Raw genomic sequence first — 25,631 nt, forward strand, 5'->3', positions numbered from 1 at the left:
TAACTATACGCCTTACAGGCTTCTAGTGCAAGCAATCTAATAGAAACTCCATTCCACACCATACTTCACACTCTCTAAGACAAACCCTGTCTGATTACCCCATCTATCATGTCAGCCAAAGCTCTGTGTGAGTGTCTGTTCTAATTCCCTATGCACGTGTCTTATTCAGCAATACTCCCCTTTTTCTCTGTGTTACTCTGTCTCTCATCTCCAACTAACTTCTGCAATCAGCCAGTCAGTCAGGGCCGGGCCTCTCTCTGCCAGATCCCTGCTGAATCGATTTCATCAGCTCTGCTGCACCTAAAACCGCTTCCCTAAGTACATCCAATCCCTCTCAAACGCCTCTCCAAGTCATCTCTCGATCTGAGTGTCGGTGTGCCATCTCGAACTACCAACTCCCTCTCTCCTCAGAGCAGACCAGCAGAGAACAGCCACTCAAATCTCAGAGCCTCACCTCTCATTATACTGTTCAATGACACATTCTTATCCATGGTTACATGTCTCTCTAGCTGAAATGCCTCTCCTTCTGTCTGTCAGCAGAAATGTGAGCAGTGCCCAAAAGTCTGTGATGCACGTCTTGTACTTTTCAATCACTGTGTGTTATGGTCATCATGACATTTTCTACTTATCTATACCATATCTTCTGTCTGCCTGCGGTACAAAACACCATCTCCTCATATTTCTCCATTCAAATACCTCTCTCCTTCTGCATGTCTCTCCGTGCAAAAGCTCTCCCTCTCTCTTCATGGTGCTGCCTGCCCTCACCTTCTCTCTGTCTGCGAAGCACCAGCCAGTCTGATAAGGCCTCCCTTGCCTTCTCCACTCGGACCAAAAGTCGTGTTATCTGTCTGCCAAGCAACTGTTTACGCATACTTTGTACACTGTAACTCATAACTTCTCCGCGGAACGAACAGCTTCTGAATGGCTTCAGAGCCAGCTTTCATGCTCTGTCTAGCGTTTACTCTTTCTCTCGCAAACCCAAGCGCTATCTATAATGGGGACTTCATGCATTTTCTAAGTTCACCCTCAATGCATACATAATACATAACAACATATCTCTACAAATATAACATGTGTCTCTACATGGCACTTCAAATATAACAGGCCTCATTCTATAGCAAATTGCTAATGCATACAAAGTGGCAGAATAATGTGTATAGTCTAATGTCACTACTAATCAGAATGAATGATGGATAACTAGATCCCTAAATGGGTAATGATTCTGTAACAATGGGTAATAATTGCATAATGATAACAAACCAGGCTTCTCCATACAATCAGGTTTCACAGATACGGACAATAATCAAGAATCAACATCACAATACTTAAAAGCCAAAAGATACCATCAGAAAGATTAGCCACAGCTGGTCTGGGCAGCCACGTACAATGAGCCAGTGAAGGAACTCGTTGCATTAAGAGCGCCCCTGCAGTGAGAAGCAGGACGGAGAGCTCATCATTAAGCAACAGGAGCAGTGTCATCAGCTGTCGCAGCCAGCAGCATATGTGCAGGGGAAGAAGCCTGATAAGGTTGATCCACTTCCAGGAAGGGCTGCAACCGTGTCGCAACGTCCCCGCAGAGACCAGGTGAGCGTAACAGACTTATCATTCTTAACCTATCTTGCGTTAGTCGCCTCGAAGCTGCACACTGGATTTCACAAAGACAAGGTTGTGCTCCACACGCACTCCAAGTTTCTCCCAAAGGTGGTATCTTCCTTGAGGGGCTGGGGGGGGCGTGGCTAAGCAGCCATGAGCTAGGACGCCTACTCTGCAGGCTCCCGCAGATCCGTCTATGATCCTGCACCTCAAGAAGAAAGAAATGTAGCTTGAGTCACTTGAGTCACTGGAACTGTCCCAGAGAAGATTGGAAGCGGAGTACGGCAACTGTAGCAGAAACCGCAACAGAGACTAACAAAGACACTGAAAACAAAATGGCGGCCGGCTTCATGTTTCGAACAAAGGAACACGGAGCAAGTAAAGAGATATATCCGTCGAACGGACGGAGAGAAAAATCCTACTGACACCTGCATGCAAGCTGTGTGCTAGAGTCCGTTGCGGCTGCGGACCTCCGATGAGCAGATAGCAGAGACGGCCGCCGCGGCAACCGGGGTCCCCGCGCTGTACACAATTGAACATTGCGCACCGCGCATGAGGGGAAAGAAAGTGCACCGGAACGGGCCCCTGATAGCGGAGGGTGTCGGCGGGGGCCTGTGAAAAGTGGGCGGAGCCTCAGCGCACAGCCCCGAGCAGGCAAAGGGGGCCAAGTGGAGGAGCGTAAGCAGCGGTGAAACCAAGGCGGCTGAAACGTTGTTGCAGAGGCACCCATTGAGGCACTGGAAGCCTCAAGTTACAATTACTGCATGCGATCTGACACGTGGCCACGGACTGTGCGTGGGATCAAATGATCCAAGCAGAATGACCTGTTGAAAATGGATACAGTGTACCAAGAAGACAGCCTAAGGACAAACTAACGGCACAGATTCCCAGCATGAGATATGGCGCTCTGAGAGGCCACTCAAGCCTATGGCACATGGAGCGCATGGATTCAAGGCAAATAATCACTGACCCGAGGAGACAGCTGTGAACCCCCCACAACACCAAGGCAAGGGTCCGACCACATTACTTAACCCAGCTGCACTGCTGCTGAAAAGGGCCCCCAAGCAGTACAACACACAGGGCAGAACCTTTGAGAAACAGACACCACGGTAAGCACACTGCAAGATGGACCGGAGGGAAACCACAGCCCCACCGGGGAAGTGGAAGCCTACACCCAGCGAAGGGCACTGTGACCTCAGTCAGCATAGCGGTAGCCCCCTGACAAAAATCTAACATTGGGCACAGGGGGGTAGGCTCAACATACCCAGACCTCAACTGTCTCGAACTGTAACGCTGGGATATAGGACAATGGCAGCCAAACCACCAAAGACAAAGGGGAAACAAGCCACAATGGAGGACTTTGCAAAGACACCACAAACGATGGAGGGGGCCAAGAACAAAGAGAGGAATGCACAGGGAGACCCGTCTCCAGCATGTGGCGACCAGCAAATTCTAGAGGCCATAGCAGACCTGGAGGCTACCATGACCACACTCCAGGAATCATTGGAGGGTAAAATCGACGCAGTACAGGTGGACGTCAACCTATTGAGACAGGACATGCTGCTACAAGAGATGAAGGGGGGGGACACTCATTCAAGGATTTGCAGTGGAGAGAGCGCACAGGGTGCTGACAAGGAGATCCGCCCCCCCGGAGCTCCACCGAGACCCATCATCGCTATGATATTAAATTATTGAGACAGAGAAAGGATCCTGGAACATTTCCGCAAAGGAGGCACTATACAAAGGGTGTCTGCATTTGTCACCGCATACCCAGACTATACACTCCAGGTGCAAAGGAGACGACTAAAATTTGGAACGGTTAAAAGGAGACTGCGTGAAGCCAACTGCAAATACATGTTAATGTACCCTGCTAAGCTGAAGGTGTTTCACAGGAATCGAGCAATATTTTTTTAGACATCGGAGGATGCGACAGAATGGCTAGACGCACAGAATTGCCCGGTGGAATCAGAGAAACAGAAGAAGAGCGGCACAGAGTAACGAGAAAATGGTTCCGGATGCTAAGGTGCCGTATGAACTGTGACAATGGGACTTGATTACAGACATGGGATGATGGACAATGACGTGCAAAGCTGATGAGGCATTAAAGCTGAAGGGAGAGAGAACCCAAACTCATACCCCAGCTGGGCAACATTTGGGGATGGGAGAGGAGGCGGGAGGGCGGAGAGTTGGGGGGGTTTGTAGTGGTAGTAATAGGGAAACAAGCTTATACCCACACGTTATGGCGTGCAACACGAATGACAAGGAGGGATAGAGATGGGAAAGAGTACGGCTGACAATGGGAGACCTTAAGATAGTGACTCGGAATATCAGAGGGCTTAACAGCTACTTGAAGAGTACCAAGATAATGATGCATTTGAGGAGGCAGAAAATTGACATAGTTCTACTACAGGAAACCCATTTTACGAAAGACGAACAAGAGGTAATACAGGGAAAATGGAAGGGCACTACTATTGGGGCAACATACTCCGCATACGCCAGGGGAGTAATCACCTGGATCACTCCGCATGTACCCTTTCAGCTAGTAGGGTCCACAGAGGACCCGAATGGGAGGATGGTGGTGATAAAGGGATTGATTGAAAACAGAGGTGTGTATAATCAACACATATGCCCCCAACCAAAATACTGTGGCCTATTTCAAGACATTATATGGTAAAGTCAGCCCGTACTAGGGAGGGATAGTCATATGGTTGGGGCGGGGGTGAGTTCAATTGCACGCTAGACCTGGGGATGGACAGATCGGATGGGAAACAAAGCAAACCCACCCTGGCTGCCAAAGCTTTGAAGAACCTAATGGGTGAATTTCAACTAGAAGATATCTGGAAGTTGCGCCACCCACAAGATAGACATTACTCACACTATGCGGCTCCACAAAACTTGCACACTAGACTGGATTACATGTTTGTCTCCACAGAGATAACTGGAGAAATTGAGCACAAAGCGAGGGTCCTCTCGGACCATTCCCCACTGATGTTAACCTGGCAATACCTACCTCCCAGAGCTAAGATCCCCACATGGCGACTCAGAGCTGAGGCGTAAAAAAGATGCAGTGTGTAGGGAAAACCAGAGAGAGGACATTCTGGAATATTTTGAAAAAAACACAAAGTGTAGATTCGGCTGGCACTCTGTGGGAGGCGTTTAAGGTGGTGGTGAGAGGAGCGGCCATATCAAAATCCAAATGGCTCCAGGGCGGAATAATCGGAGAACTACAGGAAGCTGAGAGGCATCTAGAGGCAATTACAAATAAGGTGGACAACTTCCCGGAGACGGCCGAAACCATAAGTACGCTACAGCGGGAGTGTGAGGCACACTTGGAGAGGCTAAGTAACCTAAATTATAAGAAATATACGGAAAAGCAACATGCGTCCGGAGACAAACCTGGGAGATTGTTGGCATGGTTATTAAAAAGGGAGGCACCTAGACAAACCATAAAGGCAATAAAGGTGAAGAACGGCCAGATATTAGATACCCAAGAGGGAGTGAATACAGGGTTTCTCGAGTTTTACCAACAGTTGTATGGAGACACAGCAAGAGGGGAATGGAGTGAGATCGTGGAAACGCTGGAGGATATAGGTTTGCCAAAGTTGAGCACAGAAGACAGAAAACCTAGATGCCCCGATCACGTTGGAGGAACTGGAAGCAGTAGTTAAGCAACTACCTACCGGGAAGGTCCCAGGGGCTCACGGACTCCCTAGAGAGTTTTAGAAGATGCACGGGTCGGAGGCACTAGAGCCCCCCCCCTCCCTTTGCTGGATATGCTAAACGAAGCATGGGAGAGAGGGAGGCTGCCAGAAACCCTCAGAGAGGCAATCATCATCCGCTCCTTAAACCCAACAAACTAGCACGGATTGCGGGTCATACAAACCACTATCCATGCTAAATCAAGACAGCAAGATTCTTACAGCGGCGCTAGCAAACAGACTGAGACAGGTTATAGGCAAACTCATACACCCCGACCAGACAGGATACGTGCCACATAGAAGCATACCTGACAATCTTAGGCGGCTTCACCACGTCATCGAGCAATCGGAAGGAGATCTACAAGACCTAGCAATTGCGTCACTAGATGCAGTGAAGGCCTATGACTCAGTCAAATGGACCTGGCTGATGGCGGCCTTTAAAGAATATGGAATAGGGCCTGGGTACTTAAAATAGGTTACATTTCTGTATAGCTCTCCACTGGCCAGGGTTAAGATGGGAGCGAACATTTCAGACAAATGGGAGCTCAGCAGAGGCACCAGACAAGGTGCCCCTGGTCTCCAATGCTGTATATCCTCGCATTGGAACCTCTTGCAATATATTTGAGACAATATGAAACGGTGGGGATTTATATGAAGGGAGGACTGCATCTGATATCACTGTATGCCGACGACATACTGCTATATCTGAGATATCCGGAATAAAACCTACAGTACAACCTAGAAGTAATAGAGTGGTTTGCATCGCTCTCTGGGATTGCAGTCTACCCCATGAAATCAAGCCTGTTCCCATTGGGTAGATGCAGAGGGACCCCACAAGAGAATTTACCAGTACTGCAGATACCCTGGGAGACTAGGTCCTTTAGATACCTGGGGGTTGATATTTATCAGAGAGTGGAGGACGAACACACATATAATACGGAGAGGGCAATAACATACTTGGAGAATAGCATAAAATTCTGGGCAAAACTCCCCCTGGCCATGATGGGGAATGTGGCACTAATGAAGATGGTCGCGCTGCCCAGGCTATTACTTTTTCGTGAACATCCATTATGCGATACCCAAGCGCTTCTTCGGCAAATTACAAAGCCTATGGTAGAGGCTTTATATGGACAACACCAGGAACAGGATAGCCTTATGGAAATTGCAAATCAGAAGTGAGAGGTGAGAGAGCGCAACCTAGGCTGTTGAAACTAGGATGGGTGATGTGGCGTAGAGCTTGCCGAGCTATAGATAACCCGACCCCATGTTCCTCGCAGACGCCACTAATGGCATTGCTGGGTGTAGAAGAGCAATTAAAGAAGACTATCCGTAAGCACTGGGAACTGGTGGGCATAGCCACATTGGGAGACCTATGGAAAGAAGGGGAAGTAACTAAATTTGAGGCGATAGCAGAAGAAACTGGTCTACACCCAGGGCAATATATCACCTGTACCAGAGTGGTGCAGAAGGTGAAGGAAACGTGGCCAGAAGAGATGTTGACTAATCAGCCTGATGAAGTTATAGAGACAATCTACGATGTCTCGGAAGGTGGACATGAAGTCTCTCAAATCTATGAACTTCTGATGTCTAGGGTGGGCAAGGAAGTGACACAGTTGAGACAAGACTGGGAAGATGAAGTGGGGGAGCCCATGCATGACGGGTTATGGGAAAGAGCCCATAGATATCATAAAGTATCTAGAAATGCGAGGCTGCAACAAATCCAACTATAAATAACTCATAGGGCATATATGACCCCTCGGACAATGTGGGGAGGTGAACACGGGGATGGTGCATATGTTCTGGACATGCCCAGAGATTAGTAAATTCTGGAGTGAAATCATGCACCAGCTAGCCGAGAAAGAAATTAAGCTAGATGTGGAATCTGTATGGGCTTGTATGATGGGGGGGCTTTGTAAGACCTCGCAACCTGGGACATGTGAGTAAACTGAAAGACCTGGCCTACATACTGGCCAAGCGCAGAATCGCCATGGGCTGAAAGGCAAGCCACAGACCTATATTAGAGGTATGGTGGCACGTATTATGGAAATGGGCAGAGGCCGAAACAGTGACATGGTATGAGGCAGCCAGCAGGGGAGGTGAGGATGAAACCGAAACCCTAATGGCCTGGAGACACCTGGTAGCTACTCTGCAAGGGTCCACCCAAGGCTGCCCGAACGATCAGAACTCCTCGATAAATACAGATGAGGAAAAACCCTCAGCAGAAACTGAAGCTGGAAAAGCGGGTGAATAAGCTCGAGTTAAGGGGGGGAGGGTAATGGGAAAACAGTGACCACCTGCAACTTTGTGTCTGATGCTGGATAACTGAGACATGCACTGTTAAGTTTGTTTGTTTTTGTTGGTTGTTGTTTGGAATAAAAATAATAAAAATTGTTTTTAAAAAAAGGTGCTATCTTCCTTCCATATCAACAAGTAGATTGTGCTCCCCTCATTCTTCCCGTTCCCCAAGGAGGATGCTGAAAAGACACTCGACTGCCTAGATGTTAGGAGGGCGTTGAAATTCTACCTTGACAGAACGAAAAGCATCCGCAAGACTGACGCTCGATCTGTAACATTTGGAGGCTCTAGGCCTGGGTAGCAGGCCTCCAAGGCATCCATAACGTGGTGGATGATGGCGGGGATCCAGGAGGCATACAAGGTACAGCGCAAGGACCTGCCGCAGGGTATGCATGTGCATGCTCTACGAGCCAAGGCGACAGCAGTCGTGTTCCAGTGCCATGTTACCTGGCAGGTGATCAGTAGGGGGGCAAGGTGGTCCACTACTTTGGCTTTTTGGAAGCACTACTGCTTGGATACCAGTGCCAAGGCTAATGCAGCGTTCGGCCAAGCGGTGCTTCCTAATCTATTTGCCTAAGAGGTCAGGCCCTCCTTGCAAGGGTGTTGTCAGTTGTAATTGCCCATACAGGATGGAAGAAAGGGGACGGGATGTAAGAGTAATTAAGTGTTACTCACCGGAGTGACTAACATACGCTTAGTCCATAGTCCCCTTTTCTCCATACGTTCCACCATCCATCCCCATATAATAAGACCAGTGAGGTTGTTAAAGAGTAATACAGCCGACACGTAAAAAGTGGACTGAGGTGTGGTGCTGGTGGGCATGGGTTAAGGGAACCCGCGCCCCTGCGCACCAGTAAATTTAAAGGGGAAATGTAATTTTCTTGTGGAAAAGAGGTTCCATTCCCCTCCCTCGCGAGGGACGCCCATACAGGATGGAGGAAAGGGGACTATGGACTTGAAGTACGTTTGTAACTCCAGTGAGTAACGCTTAATTTAGTGTGCACAACTCCTAGTCGCCTCTTCCTCGTCCCAGTACTAGAGTGATGTGACTGAGGGGAAATGCAAGGTAAGAACTGGCAACAACTTATGAAGGTAGGGGGAGGGTATGATTTGTTATCACAATGGAATGAGGATACCATGCCTCGCCTAAAGACATTCTCGCCCCACTCCCAAAGGACCTTCCACCCAGGTGATCCTACATCGCATCTCCACTCCCAGGGGCAGGATCCAAAAGCATTTGCCTTTCGTTGCCCACCTGAGGAAGATCCAAGAGGAGTAGGTGTGGAAATGCCTTCAGGTTTCTCACAAAGTCCTTTTGACAAGGATTTAAAATATTATGGTCTTCCATAAAAGATCTCAATTGAGGAGTAAAGACCGCCTCCATAACTTTCATAAAGGAGGGAAGTAAGGGGATAGGCCGATAGTTACAAAACGTCAACACATCTAGGGAAGGATTTTTCAATAATGGAATCACCAAAGCTTTTATATGTTTTGAATTTTTCATAACTGCTGCATTCTGACCAAGAGCAAGCAAGAATTGATCGCTTCTACTGTTATGTCACTAATACTCTTGGTTGCAGACTTAAAAAAAAATGCAGGGGAATATCAAGTGGTGATGCGGATTTCAGAAGTGCTACGATACGGTTGATCTATGAACAGCCAGTGGACTGATTGTAAGTAAAAACCGGATGATCAGCATTATTCTGGAGCAGCAGGTTGGTGTTAACAGAATTCGAAGCACCAATGAAAGAGTTTGCAATGCTACCCCTAATCTTTTCCATTTTATTCCTAATAATATGAGACAGCTTCACACAGTCTGAGACACTGGGCCTATAGAAACTGTCCTAGGGTTTGATAAGACTTTAACCATTTGAAAGAGTTTCTTAGGCATATTTACTGCAGACTTAATAGCAGTTGTAAAGTAAGCGCAAGTTTAGCACCTTTAAGAACTTTGTGATACAAAACAGGCTGTTTATTCAAAGCATCTTTTAAGAGTTTATCATAGCGGGTACTCACTTTACGTTCCGTCTGATGAACTGCCAGGCGAAACAAACGTAGCTCACTAGAGAATCACAGAGCGGAAGGACGCAAAGGCTTTTAGGTTAGGTCCATTGGAAAGGTGCTGAAGGATTAGGTCATGCAACCAATACACCTTACTTGTTTCGTCTTTACCATTGCTTGGCCACTTCTCATTTATTGCAACGTCATACATTTGTATGGCTCTTGCCAACCTTTGGTTAGGCTCTTGCCAATGCTCGTTTCACACAGTTTAAGAATGGCTCTTGCAAATGTATGTTCCACTTTCAATAACACTTTTGTAGCATCTAAAATGTCAGTTAAATTGCTTTAAAACTCTCATATATGTGGCAATGTGATTTCATATTTTACCCGTTTGTAACTTGCACATTACTCTCACAGCCTCTCCTTAGACAACACAATATTCTCCTAGCTTTTACGGAATAAGCATACACCTCTTTACTTACCTTTAGTTCCCAACAATGCCGGCATCGAAGGTTCAGTCTTATTGTAAAGGAATGGTTTGCTGGCAAGCTGTCTTTCTACAGCAAAACTGTTTAACAATGCGGTGCTATTAAGTTGCTGTTCGCGTGAGAGTTCCTTTTTCTGTTGCGAATGTGTTCAACAATGTCATTTACTTGCGTTCGCTTGCAAGACCACTCTGTCAATGAAACTCACTGGTGCAGGCGCTTGTCTTTCCGGTCTATGCGAACCATTCTGCACTGTTCCGCCTTCAGGGGTCTTCAGCCTGCCCCGTGGATACTCCGGCGTTCCCGTAACGGCCGGAGGTAACGAGCACTCTTTGTGGGGATCATGGGATGGCTCTCTTTAGCCTGGCTTCCCACTGCACTGACTCTCATGGGACCCGACCCAAACAGCACAGGGGGTCAGCGTCTCGGTATGTCTGCACCCTCATATACTTGCTCTGTGCTCATCACCCTCAGCGATGTGAGATGGCCTTACTGTTAGGAAAGATTTCTCTTTACAGCACATTTCTTTCCATTTCTATGGACTGCTCTTTTTGCAGTGCAGTGCACTGGCTTTTGCTAATTTATGTCATGAGGAAACTGACATGTCCTTCAGGCTGTGTAAGGAAGGCAGGGAAGGCATGGTATAAACAGTAAGACAGACACAAGTGACTACAGTTTAAGGGTGTTTTTTGAACTTGTGCAAGGGTGTGATGAACGCCTATCTAAACCTAAATCTACAGATGGGAGCATGCTACGACCATTAAATAATAATGCAGTCCTAGTGGAGTCTTGTCAAAATAAAAGGGCCTATACTAGCCTATACTAAAAAAAAATCTATTGCCAATACTTAGAATTAATTTACAAATAATGTGGGATAATGTTCATGTCATGGTGCATGCTCCGAAACCCCTGGAACTGTTGAGCCCACCCCAGTCCCTGTCAACCAGAAGGACTTGTCTGGCCCCAAGGAGGTGCCCCAGAGCCTCATCGATTCAGTCCTGGCGCCGTTGGCGCCAGGCTCATGAAATGGGCTGAACTTATGGAACCACTTAATCTGCCTAGTGAGGCTGAGCCTTGTGTATATCCAGGGTGTGGCAGAGGGACTACTTTTCCTGAGGCAGGGTGTGGTAAAGGGACTACTTTACCTGGAACTACTTGCAAGGCTATTTAAGCCACACCCTGCAGGCAGAACACACTTTGTGTTATTCTGCACTCCTGCAGCGTAATGCTCACCTTGTCTGCTCTGTTCCTGAGTTTGAAAGCCACGCTGTCTGAGAGTTCCATCCATTGGTGCCTGGAAGAAGAAAAGGAGAAAAACAGGTGTTACTACAGCGACAAAGGCCTTACCTGCATTTCCGTCCATCAGTCTCGTCTCCTGCTGGTCATCTGACCGCCACCCCTGTTGGGAAAGGACTTCTGCGCAGGCTTCCAATACTCACCCGGGATTCTGCATCCCTCCGGAACTTCGAAGCGTTTCTTCCATTCTTCATCTTGGGGCCGCGCCTGCAAAAAGGGAACAGAAAACAGCAGGTTAGTCGCGCACAATACAAAAAAACACACTATTGTTCAGCCATCCAGCGACACTCCTCCGCGCTAATACTCACCTGGAGGCAACCAGTTCAGCATCCTAGGAGAGTCAATTCCTCTTCTAACCCTCCGCACGAAACTCCGTCTGCAAGCAAGACAAAACCCGTTTAAACCTTGGAACAATAAGACTTTGAGCATCTATACCAAGCTGTCATTGGGATAGAGACTTAACTGATTAATCCAAGCATTCCCGAAACACAGCAACAGACACTCCGGAACAGTGAAGTAACTGTGCCCACAGAAAGACTGAGCCTACTGCGCCCCTGCTGAAGGTCAAGCAAGACGGAGAGCCAACCTCACCAAACTCGAAGGTGAACAGGAGAGGAGTCGGGCATTAGGAGGTTGCAGGAAGTGGGACCAATCCAACCCACTCATTAGCTGACATCTTGTTTCAACATTGCAGGCTAACGCCTCCTGGGGAGATAACAGGGGAGAGGACACCATCATACTATCAAAACTACGCCAGTACAGATACCGGTCATACGACTACGTGCTACGCCCCCGTGGAGACCAGGTGAGCGTGACAGTTCATGAAAGAAAGAAGTGTTCACAAAATAATATTTAAGGATGCTTGGGCTGTTGGCCTCTCTTCCGCACGGTTTCAGCATGGGACAAGTTGGGTCACTTGAGCTAAGTAGACACTCTGGTTTCTGCTGCATGAGGATACAGTTCCATTTTCCCAATTCAGGACCCTCTGTTTGCTAGTCTCTTGACGCAGACGGCCTGCTGTACTAAAAACAAAACTGAAACGTAATTTCCTTTTCACCAGTATTCAACTTGGGTATTCACCCTGGATCCCCCTCAGTCGAGCTCAGATCCTTTTCAAAACTAAAATTCAACGTTGGATCTCCCTCTTCCGGGCTCTGATCCTTTTCAAAACAAGGTTCAGAGAATTATTTTTCAGGTGACTTCTGGTTCACCCTGGATCCCCCTCTGCCAGGCTCAGATGCCTTCCTTTCTTTCAGTTAGTCTCCCTCACCCGGGCTCGGCCAATTGCGATGCACATTAAACTATCGAAGACTTTCGAATGTGCACAGGGTTTAGCTTGAACCATTGCATGACCACTTCGATCTCAATATTTCTTTCTCTCACACTCAGCATCAGTTGGATACTTAATAGAGACATTCGAATGAGCACCCACATTGTGCCGGACCACTCTGTGTATGGTATCTTTTGTTGGCCTCTCAAACTTCAATTATATAAAATTCAACTACTTCCTTTGGCTTCCAATTGTATTTACGTCACTCATCACAAACGCTTCACACACTTTATACAATGTTGCCTCTTGCAACCTTGGTTCGAAACACAAGCTGTTTTGCCATCAGTCTCTCCGATTCACCGGCTGTGCTGTCTTTTCTGACGCTGCTTTGTTGTAGGAGCCAAGGACAGTAGTGTTATAGTCTTGTACATAGTTACAGGGTCCATGGCAATTACAATTGTAGACTTTATAATGCTTCATGATAACTAATGTTATGCAGCTTGTAGTTGTGCATTGTTCTGGAAGCTCTAGAACACAACTGGGCTGGTGACCACATATGAATCTGGGAAGAATGTTTATATTTGAAAGGGGACTGTTGTGGATAGGCAAGAATCCGGGGCTGCTGAGGATTTATCTGGAATAAATAAGTTTCACAAACTTACTGTTGTCAGTGGATTAATTAACATTATACTGGCGACAAGGATAATACTGGTGACAGCAAAGAGTGTGCAGCATTAACAGCAGCCCCATCCAGTCATAGGCCGTGCAGGAGAGTTGAGTGGCATAGCAGCGAGCAGCAGGCAGTGTGCCGGCTCATGGGCCAGGAGTTCTACAAGCTTCAAGATAGAAGCCAGAAGTGCCCAGGAGCGCTACAGTTCTGTCCCACCCAAAGAATACTTTGAGCGTATGGGAGGAGGGACATCGTTCCATATCCTAGAGTGCTTGAATTTGAAGGACAGCCCAGCGCCAAGTGAGCCCTTCCACTTAAGGCACTGCGCTGAGAGTGTAAGCGTTCCCAATGCAGCGTTAAAGCAAGGGACGATCAGCTGACTACCATACCAATACGGAGGAAGTCCTGCAAGACTTCAAGGATGCCATTTTAAGGGCAGGCAAGTTGGAAGATATAGCAACGTTCTGCATGTGCCACCACCATTTTGAGGTCAGGCATGCCAAAAGAATTGCAAATTGCTGCATTCTACAAGGTTAAAAACACTCAAAAAAAGAAACTTCAAGGCAATTTTGATGATACCAGTGGGGATGCTTACCAGTACTTTGCGGTGAAACCTAGATGGTGTTCGCTGGTTAAACTAAGGTTAAACAAAGCTCATTGAAACATAAATATACCTTGTTCTGCATTATTTTTGGTGAATCCAGGTGAGCCAAATGTCAAGTGGGCAGACTGGAAAGATGGATTCATGAGATGTCTGCATGGGGTATATGGCATTAACTTTGCTGCTGCCCGCAAGGACTCGACGTCATATCATTGTCTGGGTCAGAAAGGTCAGCAGCCCCAGACCCTAAGCAAAGGAGGGGCGAGGTTTTCATCTCTCATTAAGGTGGTGAGGGATGGTAACAGTATTATTGAGTAATGGCGAGTGGTGAAGTAAAGAGACAGTGGCTGTGATGAAATGTGATGGTGGTGTTAACAGGCAGCGGTTGGTGGTGAGCTAAGATTCTAGGACTGGAGGTGTGTTGTAAAGAATAGCAACGCATTAATGTCAATGCATATAGTTGGAGGAGAGGAGATGTATTAGTGTTGGATCAGCCTTAGTTCCTGGTCTTCAGTTTCTTACTTTCCAAGGCTCACGAAAGTAACGGTCTTTACAGGTCAAGGTTACTTCCCTCTGTGTAATCCTCTATGGTCTCGGCGTCTTTTTCCTTGTATTAAACTGCCACCTTGGAACTGCTGTTTCCTTGTGTGTTTTTTGCCTCGCTCAGTCTGCTTTCATGCTCCGCCCTTTATCCATGTGGGGAAGTGTGATGCAAATCAGGTGTGTGTAATGATCCATAATTGCCTGATCATAGCTGTGGGATATGTCTGGTATAGGTCTCTGGGGTTAGTCCGTTGTCGCTCACGGTGAACTGTCCTTAAGGACGTGTTCATGTCAGGAAACGGGGCGCAGGGGGCTGGGGTTGATTTCCTAGGTATCCTACCTGGTAGGATGGGGAAAAGGTGTTACAGGGAAGGGGATACTGCGTCTCACCCTCAGGTGTCCCACTTCCACTCCCCGAAGACCCCTCATCCAGGTGATCCTCCCGCACTGGTCCGCTCCTAGGAACTGGATCCAAAAGCGATGGCTGTGTCCTGGTTGCCTGGGTGACAGATCCCTGGGGACTAGCGGGTGAGACACCTTCAGGTTCATCACAGCTGTCAGGACTGGGAAACATTCTTTCCATTAGTCTAGTTACTTTGTTACAACTTTTAGTAACTTATCACTTTGGTAACTTGTTATCATTGTACAATGCATCTTACAGTGCAGTACGATGGGGCAGACGTTTTGTTTTTTCCCTAGACTAACACTCTGAGGAATTTTGGATACTCTAGGTGTGCTAAATGGACAAGCTGGTGGCAGCATTTACTTTTTGCTGTTTTCTGGGGTATTTCGTTTTAGCCTTAGCATATTTGGCTAGTGGTCAATAATGGCCATGCCACAGGGTTTTTTGCTTGTCCTTTGGCCATCTTGTCTTTCACCCTTCTTCCTGGCTTGTGAGTCCAGGAAAATCCTTATATGGACTTAGTGCCTGGGAAAGCAGAGGCTTTTGGCGGGCTACTGTAGGGCTATGGGTGTTTGCTGCCAGGAAGTGGGCTAGAGCTGTCTGGTCCCATTCCATAAACTGTTTTTAGTGTGTGAATTGTATGCATGAATTTTGCAGCCAGTGGTCCTGATTGGACCCACTGCTGGGCTGTGTGTGTGTGTGGGCCATATCGGTCATTGGCTAGTGGGAGATTCAGCTCTTACCTGGCTTTTGAGATAAGAGGACCCTTGCACCCACTCTAGAGAGATCCTGGAAGCAAAGTATCCTGCCCAGCTGCAAGACCCACAAGGAGAACAGAGACCCATTGGAAGAAGGCCTGGCAACCAACTTCTGCTGGTGTCCTGGTAGATTCCTGTCTTGTGGAAGATCTCCAGCAGTCCTGCGAAGGAGCTGCGACCCTTGGAGTGAAGGGAACATCCATTCTCTATGTCAGCTAGGAGTCCTACAAGGGAGAGCCTTTGCAAGTGATCCTGGCCCGCCCAGTGGCTGACAAGCTCTGAGTTTAGACTTCCATGCGTGTTGAGGCCTGGAACTTGAGGGATCTTCAGATTGTCCTATAAGACTTATCTCAGCATAATTACGTGGTCCTAGCATCAAGGGGACCCTTTGCGTCGCCATGCATCGGTGGGCGTAGTCAGAAACTGCTTACCTGCGTCTATTCCTGTCCGGGGAGGGGTTCTGTATTGAGTTCTTTTGCAGTTTTCAACCGGTGTACTGCTAACACCTGCAACCCCTGGGTCTCAAGGGCTGAGGCTGATGGTGGGAAAAGGAACCTTGAACCCTCTTCAGCAGGCCTGCCAAGTTCTATGAAGAATCCGAATATGGGGGGTGAGTTGTAGCGATACTTAACCTGAACCCTGAACCCCTAACTCCCTAAGTTTTTATAGAACTTTTGTAATTGTTTGGCTTTGCCATTGCTTGTTCACACAAGCACTCCGAATGTTGTGAACACATTTGTTAGATTAACTTGTCCCCTGACACGTGTAACTGTTCATTAGACACCAGAGACCCCACCTTCATTTTTTTCAGCTTCACAAGTCTGAATGTAACTTTGCTGAACTTTTGGGCCATACATCTTATGGATGGACTTCTGAATCTAGGATTGTAAATCTGTTGACCTGTAGTGCTTATACTAATCTGTACCTTCCTTTTCAGGGGGTTGATATGCATTTTGCCCTACTCAAGTGATTGTGTCTATGCATCTATTATTTGTGTTGTGTGATAGTATTACCTGTTAGTAGTCATTTTTCACTGTTATTTGGCCATAAGTCAAGTGTTTTTGTACCTGTTTGTCTAAGTGGGTTCCTTTACGGTTTCACTGTGTGAGTGCTCATTGTGGACCCCTAACAAGCTCACTGCCTCTTAAGACTTAGCTTGGACCATTCGCCTTGTTACCTTGAACTGGTTTGGCTACAGCTGCCAGAGCTGTCCCCGTCACAATACTAGGTTGGCCTGCTTTACATCTGTCCAGCAGGACTGGGTATATAAAATCAGTTCTAACACTTAGTGTTGCATGAAGTGCTATACAAGCAAGAACTGTCATATCTTTGTCTGGTGAGATAATCTAACATTGGCAGCTCCCCCATGCGGGAATGTTGTCCTGTGTAGAGTCTATGCTCTCAGTGTCTTAAAATATATTATCAGAATATTACACTTAACCCCCCAAACCCCACCTGCCCCCATCGGTCTCTGTAATGGCCATGCAAGTATGGTATTCTGAGAAATGGCCCAAACACCTCATTTTTCTTCCCCTGTGTGTACTCATCATTTACCTTGGGCTCTCTTCAGACAATCGGAAGGACAATCGCACCAGCATTTTTGTGGAGTCTTTCAGGTATAGATAACACCTACAAACCACCTTGCCTCAAAGGTGGCTTGAGCACATCTCAAGCACATTATGCAACCTCTGATTGACTAATTTGAGTAATTTGTTAGTACTGGAAGCTGCCAACATGGGAGTGCACTCTTTCACAGAATCATTAAGCTGATTGCCTGGTTCTGGTCAGCACTGTGCCCTGATAGTGCCTAGCTGATTGCACATCCATGCAAACTATCACAAACTGTACCCTATTCTTCATTTTCTTTCTTAACTGCACAAATAGTTCAAATGCTTCTGACATATTTCCTCTGTAGTATTTACCTTCCCCTTCTTTGTTCTGACAGACCATGGTCTGGATACTTGCGGCAGGGGTACAAAATGCTATTTTAAAGTGAACCCTCTGCACTGTTAGACGTGGTGGCTGAGGCAGTAGAAAAAGCTCCTAATTTATGTATCAATTTAATTGTTGAGCCTTTACTTCAGATGTCCCCATAGAAAGTTGATCCCCTATTAGATGGACCTACTGTTTCCAAATTGCAAATGGAGTGCTTTGGGTCTTTCCCCATTTGTTACATCTTTTGCTTGCAACTCAACAGTAATATCTTTTGTCCTGAGACAATGGGCCTTTGGGAAGGACCTTTGGTTTAATAATTTTAACAACATTTAAATGCTACGTTGTCATGAATAGGTGGGTTCGGTGATGTCTTGGGATTGCACCCTCTAGTTCAGAGCACAAAGCAAGGGCGGAAGGCATTACGTTGCATTAATATCAGACACCTGCACTTTAATGCAGTAAAAGCATACTTATTATTTGCTTCCCACCTGCCCGTAGAGATTCTGCTTGCTCGAAGTCTAACTGATTTTTGTTTTATTGCACAATACAAAAAATGGTAGTTTGTTCATTGTTTTGTCATTTGCGATTCTCAGCAATTTAGATCATAGGTCATGACAGGCATTGTTTTCTGGGAAGGATGTGTATACTTTTATCTGGTTCCTGCAGCATGAACGTTGGCATTAGCTTCTGCCCAGCAAAACCTAGCCTAATCTAATTTTGTTTGTGACAGATAACTATTCTTATATTTCTGACATGCAGAAAAGCATCTGTGCGACCCCAAGCCTTTCTGAGAAAATGGTACAATGCTTTTCCAAACCTTGGGACTTATGCTGTCTTTTCTTCTCTCACATCTCTTCCTTTTTTTCCTCTGTTGCAGCGTTTCAAGTCTACAGTGTTCAGACGGTACAATGATTTTGTGGTGTTCCAGGATTTACTTCTGCAGAAGTTTCCGTACCGCATGGTTCCTTCACTTCCACCAAAGAGAGTGCTGGGAGGTAAAGCTGGCCTTTGCAGCAGCATTTCTTATATTTTATCACGACCGTCCTAATCAGTTATACTTGTATTATTTAAAGGGGACCTTCTTGTTTGACCATAATGGGTTTAAAGGATCAAACAATGCCATGAAAACAAACTCCTCTCCACCTTCCCCTAGCATCACCTAGAGGATGGGTTTATTTTAGAGAGGGGGCAGTAGAACATGTGACCTGTGACAGCTGTGCATATACACTTGCCAAATTGCATGCCCCTTGTGCTCTGTGGGCTCTCGGGAATTGGTGTATGTGGCCCCTGACTCAGGCAGAGCCGTCCTTGGACGGGTCTCCTGTCCCTTATCTATTACATGCTGTCAGAAAAAAATCAAAACAAACACGCAATTCATCAATTATATTTTATTAGAGTGCCTTTTAATTCTTTTTTTGTTATTTTGGTTACAAATTGAAACTTTTTAACACATACAAATTTAATACACATTTACAACATTCCTTCATATCAAAACAATTGTTAAAATACATGTATTTGTGGCAATCAATCATTACACCAATCCAGTATATTTCATTTCACAATAATAGTCACAAAATCAGTTATATATAAAGAAAAAAAAACAGTTGTCTGATATTCATTATAGAATAAAAGTTTAAGTAATATAAATAGCCCATGATATTAATATCCTTACAAGAACTCTGCATTCATTCCCATTGTGAGGTATCCCCCATCAAATGCTCAGATCTTTTCCTTCAGACCGATTAAGGCATAATTCATGAGTTGTGAATAATCTGTAACAAATGCAGCCACACATAATGCACTCTAAAGTTCACAACTGGATTTTCCCCAGAATAAATATAGGCCTATGTCTGAGATCTCTCCAGGTTATCCATGCCCAGGTACTCCACATAGCCTTTTCTATATACTTCCGTCAATCTTTGCCACACAGTAAGTAGGTGCATTGAGGTTTCTATGTCCATTTTACAGATCCTGCATGGAGTGGGTTTTGGGCACGTGCACCCAAACGGGACATGGTAGGTAATTGTTCCTGGCGAAGTTGCAGAATAAAATCTTCTGGTTTTTACATTGCTAATTTTAGTAAGGTATGTACAAGGTGCATTATTCTTGACGTGACTTTGGTGAACATTGGAGCCCACATGACGGTGTAAAGTGAATTTTTAAAATTGGAAGCCTGTGGACAAGATGGCAGACGGGACTGGGTGTCCTCCCTGTGGTGCCTGCGGCTCTGCAATAATCTGGAAATGAGGGCTTTGGCGCAAAGCAAATCTGGCCAAGCGAGCCTTCAGGGGCGCCAGAGACACTCTACCTTGATCCGCTTGGACCAGAGCGTGAAACTTTAATGTCGCACTGGAGACGGAGGTTCTGCATTGTGCCTGCATCCCTGCGATCTGTCCACGTGCCATCGAACCCAGAGGAGAGTTCCCAATCCGGGAAAGGGTAAAGAGGCTGCGGGGGTGTTGGCGTCCAGTGGGGTGGCGGTTGTAACTGCAGTGCCCCGGACAAATTAAACAGCTGGTCCTCTCGGGACCGAAAACTGGTAGAGGAGAACAGACACCACAGAGGCGCGCAACGGCCCGAGCGGCTGGGTGCTGCAGGGGGGGCCTGGGGCATCGGCTGCCAACTGACATACCCATGGACACTTGGGAGTGAAGCCTCCCTTCGTCTTCGGGAGCACGCGGGTTTCCTTTCTATCTGGACTGGAGGGGCAGCCCTAACTGGGGAACGCTCAGAGTGATGGGGGAGGGAAGCTAAAAACGGAGTGACGAGGAGAACAGTAGCCAGGCTGCGCGACATCTGTTTGGGGGTTTCATGTGACCCTGGTACAGAACTCGCCCACCCAGCATAATATAGGGTGATTATTAAAAGGCTGGGCACTGGCATGAAATAAAGCAGCTAGCACCCTGCGGGAGACCAAGAACGATAGACAACGCTGCCTGAGGTGCGTAGTGGCGGCCGGGTGCCAACGCAGCGCGAAGCAGATATAAACTAATCTCCAAGGTGCCAATGAAGTGGAGAGAACAACCCCTAACGGCACATCAAGACGTTTTGGGAGCAGCACCAGGGGACTAGGGAACGCAACAGCAGCCAAAGTGCTAGGCTTGGATGTCCACTGAATTGCTTTGCCCCTCCACTTATCTGTAATGGGGTTTGCATGAGGCTGGTCCACCCAATGAAGCAGACCATAAACAGCTAGACATAAACAGGAACAGGTGGCAGGGGCAATACGGAGAAGAAAGGAATATATACTCCCACTGTACAGCAAACTGAGGCACACAACCCAAAAAGGGGTGAAGGAAGAGGAAGGGCGGATCTCTTGAGGCTAAACCCAAAAGTGCAGAATAAACCTCAGTCCACAGCACAAACATAACATAGATAAAGGATTACACCTGGTCCTACATGGGTTTTCCACATTCCACCACTTAGGGGATTCCCATCTGGGGGCAACAATGGCGAGCAACATCGATCCTGGCTCATCAGACCTAATCTAGAACGACAAGCAAGAACATCACACATCGACCAATTTGTCCAAACAAGCAACGAAAGCTAAAGGCCAGGGCACTGGCGATATCCAGGCCCTGCTGCCGATAGCAGCCACTCAGAAACGCAATCAGGTGCAGGGGATGGCCCAGGTACATACCCCCCCTCCGGATGGGTCGGGAAACCTCGAAGACCCACCTGTTCGAATGTCAGATCTACTAGAAATGCTGCAGGAGCTTAAAGACATTAAAGATAGTGCAAATAACCTAGCCAAGTCCATATCTGATCTCAGTAAAGGACCCTTAGCGGTCGAAAAAAGGATCAATGAGGTTGAAACAGTGGTAACGGAACAAAGCCATGAACATGACATCTTGGCAAACAGAGTGCATGAGCTGTAACAACAAATGGAACGTGTGCAGAATAAACAGGAAGATGCCGAAAACGGGTCCAGGCGAAATAATATTCGAATTTGTGGAATTCCGAAGTCGGTAATGGACTCTGACTTACAACAATATGTGATGGATCTGTATCGACACATCCTGGACACAGAAGAGAACAAAGAAATCGTGCTAGATCGGATGCACAGGATCTACTCTGCATATCAACTTAACAAGAATCTGACTTCCGGTGTGCTAACCTGGATACACCTGTATCAACTGAAAGAGGACATTATGCGGGCTACTCTTAAGAAGGAACCTATCCGATTCCGTTCCGCATCAATTCAGCTGTTTCAAGAGCTAGCCCAAACTACACTCGCCAGGAGGAAAAGACTGAGGGTAGTCAGACTGGTTGAGAGCCAGGGATGTGCGATACCGGTGGGGACACCCGACATGCCTTCGTTTCGAGTGGAAAGGCCAGAGGTTCACCGTCTCCAAAGAGGAGGATATGGCAGATCTCATGCAGGAGGACAAAGGAGGCAACTTCACCGACAAGGAAGGATCTCCATCCCGGAACGAGGAGATAGAAGGTGGATCGGGAAGGGGCCAATGGAGGCTAGGACGTCCTCGACCACGGGGGCTTAATAAGGAACCTAAACCCACAGACCCCACCTGAACAACTGCTAAGCACCTGGAGGTCCCGGACAGTCACTTCAAAATTGAAAAATGGGGACGACAGAGAGAAGGGTGACACCTACATCTGGAACGTAATCCCAAACTAAGTTGGGTGCACAAGAAGCAATCGTACTAGCCGTCAGGTGGCAGAAACGGGGGGGGGGGGGAAGAGAAGAGACCGAATCCCAAACTTCCTGGGTGAGTAAAGAACCCGGTGACCTACTGTGAATACATTAGTGAGAATGTTATTGGGAAGTTTTAATTCAAATGTTTGGGGGCGGGGGGGGAGTTTTTTTTCTTTTTTGGGTGAAAAGGTACAATGGCTAAAGTACAATAATGACTGGGTTAACATTTGTTTCGTTAAATGTCCAGGGGCAATTTAATTCCCCAATCAAGCGGAAATCTATGTTAACTAGGTTGAGAGAGATGCACGCCTCAGTGGTATGGCTGCAGGAGACACACTTACTCCCAGAGGAAGAACAGAGGTTGAGACATAGAGCCTTCCCTACACAGTATCTGGCCTCCAGTGGGACTAAAAAGCTGGGAGTGGGCATCTTATTAGCAAAAGGTATCAGTTTTGAGAAACGATTTATTAAAAAAGACCCGGAAGGCCGCTATTTGATACTGGGGGGGGGGACTGATGGGCCAACTGGTTACGTTGATTTCAATGTATGCCCCTAATGTGAAACAGGACCACTTCCTACTGAGCCTATTACCCAAAATTGCACAATGAGGAATAGGGAAAATTCTAATTTCAGGCGATTTTAACGGGATGATGGATGCAGCAATGGATAAAACCCTCCCAGCCACCTCCAACGATCACACATTCAGACAAGCCCTGGCCAAATGTCTAAGGGAACTACACCTGCTGGAAACATGGCGATTCTTTCACCCATGAGATAGAACATATACCCACTATTCAGCAGTACACAGGGGTTATTCCTGTATCGATATGGTACTTATCTCAGAAACAGTGGTCCCACAGGTTACAGGCTTAGAAATTGGAGTGCGATGCCTATCAGACCACGCTCCGGTACTCCTGAAAATAGAACAATGGGGTAATATTGAGAGACCTAACGGTTCGGATAGGCATAGAGCAAACCTTAGAGAACTATTTCTGGGAAAATATGACACCGGGGGTTGACTGGTCGACTATCTGGGATGCCAGCAAAGCGGTAGTACGGGGGGAGTTTATTGCGCAAACATCAAACTATATTAAGAGTCGGGAGAGGGTGAGACATAACATGGAGGCCAATATACACAAGGCAGAGGTGGAATACAAAGACAGGGGCTCACAGAAGGCGTGGCGGGAATTAAAAAGGGCCAGGGTGATCTTAGAAACCCACTTAGCAGATGATGCAGCACGCCTTCTGGTGCAAACAAAACAATTTTACTATATACATGGGGGTAAAGCTAACCGATTCCTTGCTGCTAAACTGAGGCACCAGAAACTCCGGAACCGTATAACCCAACTTCGTAATGGAGACGGGGATTTAGTGAGGAGGCAGAAGGAAATGGAAGAGGCGATGTTGTCATTCTACGCCAACAATCTGAAAAGGGAAAACCTAGAGGGGGAGGCACAGGTTGCATTTTTTAAACCGGATAGTGTTACCGCAAATTAATGAGGCAGACAGGCAAAAGTTGGAAGCTCCGATAAAAGAGGAGGAAGTGGGGGAGGCAATAGGGGGCACTAAAAGGACACAAAACCCTGGGCCCAGATGGGTTAAGCAATGCATATTATAAAACATTCAGGACCATCTTAATAGGCACTCTAAAAAAACATATTTAACTTCATTATGGACACGGGGCGAGTTTCCCAGCAGCTACGGTACTACTGTTGAAACCAGACAGGGATCCAACGGATTGTGCCAGTTATCCCCCGATCTCCTTATTAAACGGGGATGCAAAGATGTATTCCATGGTACTGACCCGGAGATTAGCAGTGGTACTCCCGGAGATAATCAACTCCGCTCAGGCAGGCTTTGTGAAGGGGCGCACACATACGACAATATTCGCAGAGCCATAGATACGATAGACTGGGGACGGTGGATGGGTCAGATTTTTTCGGTGGAGGCTCTGGATGCTTCCAGAGCCTTTGATGGCCTACACTGGGCTTTTCTACAGCTAACCCTTGAAAAATGTGGATGTGGACCTGTCTTCACTCGCATGGTAATGGCCAATTTTACATACCCATCCACACGGTTAATGGTTAATGGGAAACTTACAGGGAGTAGCCCCATTCAGAAAGGCACAGGACAGGGGTGTCCGCTGTCACCTCTGATCTTTGCCATGGCTATGGAGCCATTTGCATGTAGGGTTCGTAACCATCCAGGAATCCAAGGGGTTGAAGTGGGCACTGTGGGACCTCAAAAAGTAGCACTCTACGCGGATGATATTCTTCTGTTTCTGAAGGACACCGGAAACTCCCTACCAGCGGCCATACTATTATTGGAAGAATTTGCGAAGGTCTCATGATTCCATATTAACTACCTCAAATCCAAAGCTCTTAATATTACGGAAAAGGCAGAACGAATCCCGGAATGGGAGAATCCATACCCCCTGAAGTGGGAACATAAGGCGGCAAAATACCTTGGGGGTACAATTGACCCCCAGATATGATGGACTATACGGTGCTAATATTCCGGACCTCCTGAAAACACTAGCAAGGGATCTAAAACGTTGGGAGCTGCAGGAACTGTCCTGGCTGGCACTTATTATAGCGGTTAAAATGACCCTACTTCCTAAAATTGTATACGTGTTGGGCGCCCTCCCAATAAGAATCCCGGGCCCAGCCATCCAGACATTACAGAAGGAAGTGATGACCTTTATCTGGGGGAAAGGGGGAAGAAACCGAGAATTCCCAAAAAAGTACTATTTAGACCACAAGCCTTGGGGGGACTGGGAGTCCTAGAACTTTGTAGGTACCTATGGGCAGCACAGGTAGCACGATGCTACAATGGACATCTGGGGAAGATCGAAATTAGTGGGTAACATTAGAAAGAGCAGCAACCAAGATACCCCTGGGGAACCTAGGCTTCCTCGCCACACGACATAGGGAAAAGGAAGTATGCTACTAGAATCAACTAAAACTACTCTGTGGTATTGGGATAAGGTATTGAGAAGTAAGAAGATCAAAGTGGGGGGGGACCACTCACACCGATTGCTTATAACCTGGATTTTACCCCAGGAATGCAGGCTAATTTTTGGACACATTGAGGGAGCAGGGAAAGTAACATGGTTCTAAAAGACCTCTATACAGATGGGACACCCTTAACGTTTGAAGACTATAAGGCCAAGTTTAACATACCGAAGCGAGAACGATTTCACTATGTTCAGCTTAGGCATTGGGTCTCAAACGCAAGGGTGAAGGAGGGGGCAGCTAGAAGCCCAATAGGAGTGGAGCTAACAGTACAAGAAGGCCAACCAGATAAGGGAATAACTAGATTATATCGTCTAATGGGGGTGATGGATCCTGGAGAGAACCTCACATATATGCAAAGATGGGAGAAGGATCTAGGGAGACCAATCTCTAGGGAAACTTGTGGCCACAT

At 46.9% G+C, this 25,631-nt stretch overlaps 1 protein-coding gene across 2 annotated transcripts in view; it reads left to right on the plus strand.

Moving 5' to 3' along the window:
* SNX8 (sorting nexin 8) overlaps window positions 1–25,631 on the plus strand; it is a 947,621-nt gene that overhangs the window by 308,331 nt on the left and 613,659 nt on the right. For both annotated transcript variants that reach the window (XM_069647618.1, XM_069647619.1), the window contains exon 3: window positions 18,426–18,543. In XM_069647618.1, coding sequence (XP_069503719.1) covers window positions 18,426–18,543 — 118 coding nt within the window. The remainder of the gene's footprint in view (window positions 1–18,425; window positions 18,544–25,631) is intronic.

The sequence above is a fragment of the Ambystoma mexicanum genome, chromosome 2q (assembly GCF_040938575.1).
Source record: "Ambystoma mexicanum isolate Mex_15411 chromosome 2q, UKY_AmexF1_1, whole genome shotgun sequence".
NCBI classification, from domain to species: domain Eukaryota; kingdom Metazoa; phylum Chordata; class Amphibia; order Caudata; family Ambystomatidae; genus Ambystoma; species Ambystoma mexicanum.